Raw genomic sequence first — 6648 nt, forward strand, 5'->3', positions numbered from 1 at the left:
AAACAATCACTGGCTTCAAAAATCACACACATCCTGCCCACAAAGAACAATATCAATCACAATCTCCTACTGCCTACTTTAAATGGCTGGAAAAGCTCCAGCTCCCAGACAGCTGAAACTGATCCCCTTCTTGTCCCCCCCCTCGCACCCCCCCCATCATGTGATGGTCCTGCCCAAGTGATTTAAGCTGCTGGAGCCGAGCGCTGAGTCACGTTGGCTGTGGAGCAGGGGCTTGGGGCATCTGCAGCATGGAGCAAGTGAGTGCCCCAGGCAAGATTTGGGGGTGGCTGCCTGTGGGTTCTGGGTCGGTGCCAGGGGGAGGAGGAGGCAAGGATTAGGCGAGAGGAAATGCTGGGCTGATACGAGGCTGTGGGAGGAACAGCTAGGGCCGACTGGCTGTGTTTCTTTTCTAGTGTGATATTTAAGTAGAGAAGCTGTTTTAATTCGTGTTTTATTTTAAAGTTTTGACATCATCTGCAGCTTACAGTTTGAATATCCTTTCTTTCTTTATTTTTTCCTTCTCGAAAAATGTATTTTGGGTCCAGGGCCATGCAAGTTTGTATAACGGCAGAAGGAAGGAGGGCTGTGTGTGCTGAACCTATATGCTGGCACCATGCCTATTCTTTCGACTGTACCACAAACAGAGCCGCAAGATAGTGCTGTAGTGATGAGCAGTTCAGTGGCTGTGGGGACCTGATCCCATTAGCCTCTTCCTCGGGCACGGCAGTGAGCAGGCATGAAGTCTCACACTGTTTTGGTTGAGTGACTGTCTCAAAGAGCTCTGGAGCAGCCCACAGCTACTGGCCACTGGTTGTGCAAGAAGAACCAGCCCACATGAGTAAAGTAACCAAATGCAAGTTCATTTCCCTATCTTATCTGCCATGTGGTTGGGCTCCGCAGTATTGCAGCTGGGCCTGGAAACACGGGCATTGAAGCATGGTTTGGGTTAAACCTAACCGCACCAACAACATCTTCTTCTTAGCTGAAGGAGGTGGGGATTCTACTTGCTATTTTGGGGGTGTGTGGCTGGAGAAGTGAATAATCTGGCTCCAGGGATGGCATCAATCCCTCTTCATCCCCGCAGGAGCTTTCCTAAGTGTGTGTGCTTGGCTCTGCTGGGCTGCAGTAAGAAGCAGGCTCTACTAACTCCTCTGTGCACATAGCTCTAGGTTAAACCAGCAGATATTTTGGGTGGCCCCTGTAGGGTGGAGATCTGCCTGGAGGGGGGGGACACAGTGTTACAAAAGCTAACTGCTATTAATTCTGTGCTGATGGCTGCTGCTAAGTGAAAGGTGCAAGCTTCATTGTGAAGCTGTCCTTTGTAGCAGCTGGTCGATCAGCAGCTCAGTCCACCCTTGTCCTCATTGCAGTGGTTAAAACTACTTCCCCATGAGTTTGTGCTGCTCAGTGGGGTGACAGCACAGGACTGGTGACTGTGACCTGGATTCTCCGGCAAGTGGCTGAGGCAGCATGGCTGGTGCAACCCTGGCTCTAGCACTGAATGACAAAGGCCTTTGGGTCTGTGGGATCTGGTTCATGCCTCACACCAGGCAGGGCTGGTGGGCTGCCATTGGGATGCTGAGCCCTGTGGTTTGGTCCTACAGGGATTGGTTGTTACCCAGCTGGATGTACAGCCTGGAGAGTGTGTCAAGGTCAAAGGGAAGATCCCATCTGATGCCAAAGGGTGAGTGAAGAGATGGTCTGGAGGCTGACAGAGCTCCTACTGGGTTCAGCCTGTTGGCACTTGGTAGCTGGGCATTTCCTCACCACTGCCTTTCCATCTCCCCAGGTTTTCTGTGAATGTAGGGAAGGACAGCAGCACCCTCATGCTTCATTTCAACCCTCGCTTTGACTGCCACGGGGATGTCAACACTGTTGTGTGCAACTCGAAGGAGGATGGCATGTGGGGTGAGGAGGACAGGAAGGCTGACTTCCCCTTTCAGCATGGCGACAAGGTTGAGGTGAGGTGCCAGAGGCCTCTGTGCAAGGCCCTGATACAATGTACTGGTGGGCTGAGGGCAACTTTTCTAATGCTACCAGGTGGAGAAGGGGCAGGTATGGAAAGGGAGCTAGGCAAGGGAAGAGTCCTGCAGCTGAGCAACTGCCTGGATTGGTCTGAGTCAATGCCCAACAGCTCAGCTGTGTTCAGTGCCCCACTCTGGCCTTGCTCTGTAAGGTGTGCAAGTAAGAGCAATTAAAACACTGACCTGTGATTCAGATGGATCTACCTTATCCCTTAGTTGCAGAAGCTTAGGACTGAGCTTAGGCAGAGCAAACCAGTTTCATCCTTTCACTTCTGCACTGAGCTAGCAGGCATTGCCTTCACCACCTGTGGACATCTCAACTGTCCTGCACCCACTGTGCAGGAAGAGGGGAGCCTGCCTTGTGACCTGTGATGTGCTAGCCTTCCTTTTTGTGGTTCCTTACAGATCTGTATCTCCTTCGATGCAGCAGAGGTCAAGGTGAAGGTGCCTGAAGTGGAGTTTGAGTTTCCCAATCGGCTGGGCATGGAGAAAATTCAATATCTGGCTGTGGAGGGTGACTTTAAAGTGAAAGCTATTAAGTTCAGCTAACTGCTACAGCTTGTTTTTGTTTTCTTTTCCCCTGCATAGTGAAATAAACCCAAACTTGCCATGGCCGCTTTCTCTGCTGTTTCCTGCTCTAATCTGCTTGCTTGTGTGTGCTATGGGGGTGGGCAGTGGGAAAGGATATGTGTCCACCTATATACTCATCTACACTGCTGCCTTGCAGCTGCTGTTGAGCTGGTCCACACAGCTGGCAAAGTATAACCTACTGTGACCTAAGCTCCTGTAGCAATAGGTTCTCCTTTAACCCTGTTTGCTGCAGTGAGTGGTCTCTGGTTGTTTGCTTCCCAGATTCTGGAGTTAGTCCCAGGCTGCTGTGACAGAGAAGCTCTAACAAGTATGTTTTAGGCATGCCTTGTGTCATCCCTGTCCAGGCAGTGCTACTCCATTCTCCTTGCTGGAGAGATACAGGGCATGGCTTATGCTTTTGCAGAAAGCTCTGCTCTCTAAGAAAATGGTTTGACATGCTGCAGGCTGGCGCTAAAGAACAGGCAAATTCAGTGAACTGCATGTGGTGGGGAAGAGACAGGAGTGAAGGGCAAGACCTGAGGTGTCTCTGCCACTTCACAAGCTGTGGTCTTGATGCTGTCAGAGACCCAGTGATGCAGTCAGTGGCTTAGTTATGTGGCAGGTAGGGATACTGGAAGTATTGGATCCTGAATGCACTAAGCACAACTAGTGAATTGTCTCTTCCTCTTGAAACCTCTTGCTCTGCTCCTGCAATGCCTTGGAGTGTGCCTGCTACAGTTATTCCCAAGCTGCCTGCTAGCTATGTCCAGACAGGGCTTGCCATAGTGTTTGAGAACCTAATGAGAGAGAATGGATCCCTGCCCACTGAGTGTGAGAAGCCTAGGTGTGGGGCTGGCTCTGTGGCTGTCACAGCTGTGCTGGTGTGAGGTGCTGCATTGGCCAAATACTGCTGAAGTGGTGAAATTTGATCCCTGTTGGCTAAACTCTGACAACAGGGCTGTTATGGTCCAGGCTGTATTTGCTGTTATTTGGAACAGCTGAGTAGCCAGGCCAGCTGCTGGGGAAAGGGAGTAAGCCTCTGCAGAGTATGTGAGCCATTTGAATGCCTTTTATGGGGAGGCTGGCCTCGCTGCACTGTGGCAGCTGCCCCAGAACTGTGGAATCTGTGAGGTGACTTGCTTTACTGATAGCCTTTTCTCTCTGTTTCCTGGAAACTCAATCATGAAGGCCGGAAGGATATGGGCCATAGCTATTTGTGGGCATAGATATGGTGATACAGCTCTCCTATTTAGCCTTCAGATCTGATGTAGCTCATGACTGTGAGGGACTGGCAGTGTGCAAATGAGCAGGATGCTTTATGGGCACTTGTCTCTTCCAGGGCAGTATGTGTCTGGAGAACGCCCACCAGAAGGCTCTGCTGCACTGACCAAGTTCAGCAAAAATTTCTACTCTGCATATGGTGGGAAGGTGTAGAAGGGGCTGCTGCAGCCACTGTCCTTTGTGGAAGCAGGGTACAGGTAGCACATGTCTCTCTGCACTGCAGAAGCCTGGTTATGCTGTGGGGCTACCTCTTCTGAACTGGACAGAGGCACAGATAATGGTACTTAGAATTTTGGTCCTGCATATACTGCATTACACAGAACCATAGAAAGGCTCATGCTTTGCCCTATCAAGTAAATCTTGAGGTTTGGTGGGTTTTCTGTTTGTTTGTTTTAAGGTTACTGATAATTTTTGGTGGGAGAGTGAGGAAAAAATGGCTTTTGTTTTGTTTCCCTTATTTCCTGTCATTTAATGTCTGAAGATTTAGTAAGTCATAAGGTATTCAAACTATCAGAAGTACAAAGCCCTTACTTCACAGAGGGATGCGGGCCTTAAAGCTGGTCCCCCTGCCTGCTGGCTACTCCAGTTAGGGGAGGTATGTGTCTGTCAGCATGGACAAGAGTAAAGGTGATCTCACTTTTTGCCTGTTAAGTTCTCATTTCTAGGTAGGCTCAAAATACAAATGGGAGCTGTCCCCCTCCTATACTTTCCTCAGCAGCTAGTTAGGCTTATGCTGCTTTCTAACTGAAGAGACCACAGGAGAAAAAGGAGGAAGAAAGTCTTTACCAGTACTTCCTTTTGTTCTCCCGCATCCCAGATCTATAAATGCTCCTGGTCCTACAAGTGATGCTGGTAAAAAGGCAGAATAAACATGAAGTGTCAAGTCCTAAAGTTACAAGATTATTTCACCTCTGTTAGAAAGACCAGGAAAACAAGTATGACATGCTGTGCTGCAGATAGAAGATACTGGTGAATGTAAAATGTCTTGTTCCTGCTAAGTATGCCTTCCTTGAAATGCATGGTGCACTTGGCTTTTCCAGTATCCTTGGGAACCTGAGCCCTGCTTGCTCCGGGGAGGAGCAGAAAAGCACAGCCAGCATGGCCTAAGAGTGTGCCTTTTTTATTTAAATCCTGCCAAGCCTGTTGCCAGTCTTTCAGTCCAGCAACACTTCCCAGGGGAACCAAGAGCCTACAGTTGTCCAGGCACTGAGATCAGGAGGTGGAGGAAAACCCTGACTCCTGCTTCTGCTGAATCCTTTAAATTTGCTCTGTTCAAGTCAGCTTCCATTCCTGTATTTTCACCAGGAATCAAATCTGTAGCACTTTCTTGCCTTACAGCATCATGGAGAGGGATAAAGGGACCTTGAAGACACTGGAGAACAGTTGTGAAACTGCTCTATGAACACAGAATAAGTGATGTACATAATCACCTCACTTAAAGAGAAAAGAACAAATGCTCAACGTTCTGTGCAGGGCCTGAAAGAGTAGTGATGGGAAAGACAGACCATCAGCCAGTTTTGTCTTCTCAAAAATGACTTTCCTGAGTTGTTCACACTAACATTGCTTGACAGAAATAGGCCACCCAACTGACTTTGTAGCTACGCAAGCATGCATGTAACCCTCTCCAACACAGCCTCAGAAGACAGCTGCAGGTCACTGCACCTAGAAATGGGGAATGGTGTATGTGCAGTGTCTGCAGGGCGAAAGCTGAGGAAGCCAATGGGCAGTCCAGGTTGTGGTAGGGCATGAGGAGACAGTTGGGTTCTCTTTTAGCTTATGTCTTTACAGCAAAAATAGGTGGAATTTGTTTCTTTCCAACAACAGATTTATAAGAATGCAACTGGCATGTGTTCAGCAAAATGAGAAAGTGATCTCCAGTCAGTTCTTGGAAAAGTACTGGGTATACTGACAGCTATGTTTGTTCTTTAACTGCCCATCTCCTGTTTCCATGGCCCTGCTCCTGATCTTTACAAGGCAGTGAGAAATTCTACCACTCATTTACTTTTAGAAATTCAGTCTCAAACTGTAAGCTGCATTGCCTGATAACTGCTCCCCTTTCTGAGGCTGAGCACTGGAGACCTTTGCTACACAATTCCCCTTTTTTGTACCATGATGGTTGTCTAAGCATTTCTCAAGGGATATGGCAAGCACCTGGCTGCCACCTCTGTACCAGCACACTGTGTTGACAGCCCTGGACATGGGCACAACCATGTTCCCCACACGTGAAGACACTCCCTTGTGGAAACCAAACCCCTGTTCTCTGCCAAGCTGCAACATATTTCCTTCCCTTCAACTCCTTTCTAGTTGTTCCACAGTGGATGCAAGCAGACAGGTGCAGGCTGCAAACAAAGCCTTCCTCCGTGGTGAGAAATAAAAATATGTACACACTCACATTTTTCAGCAGGCTCCAGAGCGATGTGAACGTCTCCCAGCAGTGCACTGCCTGCAGGCTGCTGGCCAGACACCCTGAGACACACCATCCTCAGTTACCTCACGGGCGCTAGTGGTAAAAAAACACCGGAGGGGTGGGCAGCAAGCCCCTCTATTGCTTTTTGAGATTTTGGCACAGCTGGGTGCTCCATCCCTCCATTTTGCAGAATGATGTAGTGACAGAGTGCCTGTTAGGGCAGCTGTGCCTGGGGGCACCATGAGGTAAAATGGCGCCTTCCCGCCTTCTGCCCACAGTCAGCGCCTCACCACACTGAACTGGCCTGGGCAAGGAATGGATGCCCACAGAAAGCTGTTGCTTCCTTCAAAATCTCCCACCATACTT

The 6648-nt window shown here is 49.1% G+C and overlaps 1 protein-coding gene across 1 annotated transcript; it reads left to right on the forward strand.

Annotated features, from left to right (window-relative positions):
* Positions 1–248: 248 nt before the first annotated feature.
* On the forward strand, positions 249–2573 carry LOC306945371 (16 kDa beta-galactoside-binding lectin; the record flags this gene model as incomplete). Its single annotated transcript, XM_079534097.1, has 4 exons — positions 249–257; positions 1605–1684; positions 1790–1961; positions 2430–2573. 4 exons carry the CDS (start codon positions 249–251, stop codon positions 2571–2573), a joined length of 405 nt encoding a protein of 134 aa, XP_079390223.1.
* Between the last annotated feature and the right edge of the window lie 4075 nt (positions 2574–6648).

This window comes from Tetrao urogallus (genome assembly GCF_951394365.1).
Source record: "Tetrao urogallus genome assembly, chromosome: 4".
Classification (NCBI taxonomy): Eukaryota; Metazoa; Chordata; class Aves; order Galliformes; family Phasianidae; genus Tetrao; species Tetrao urogallus.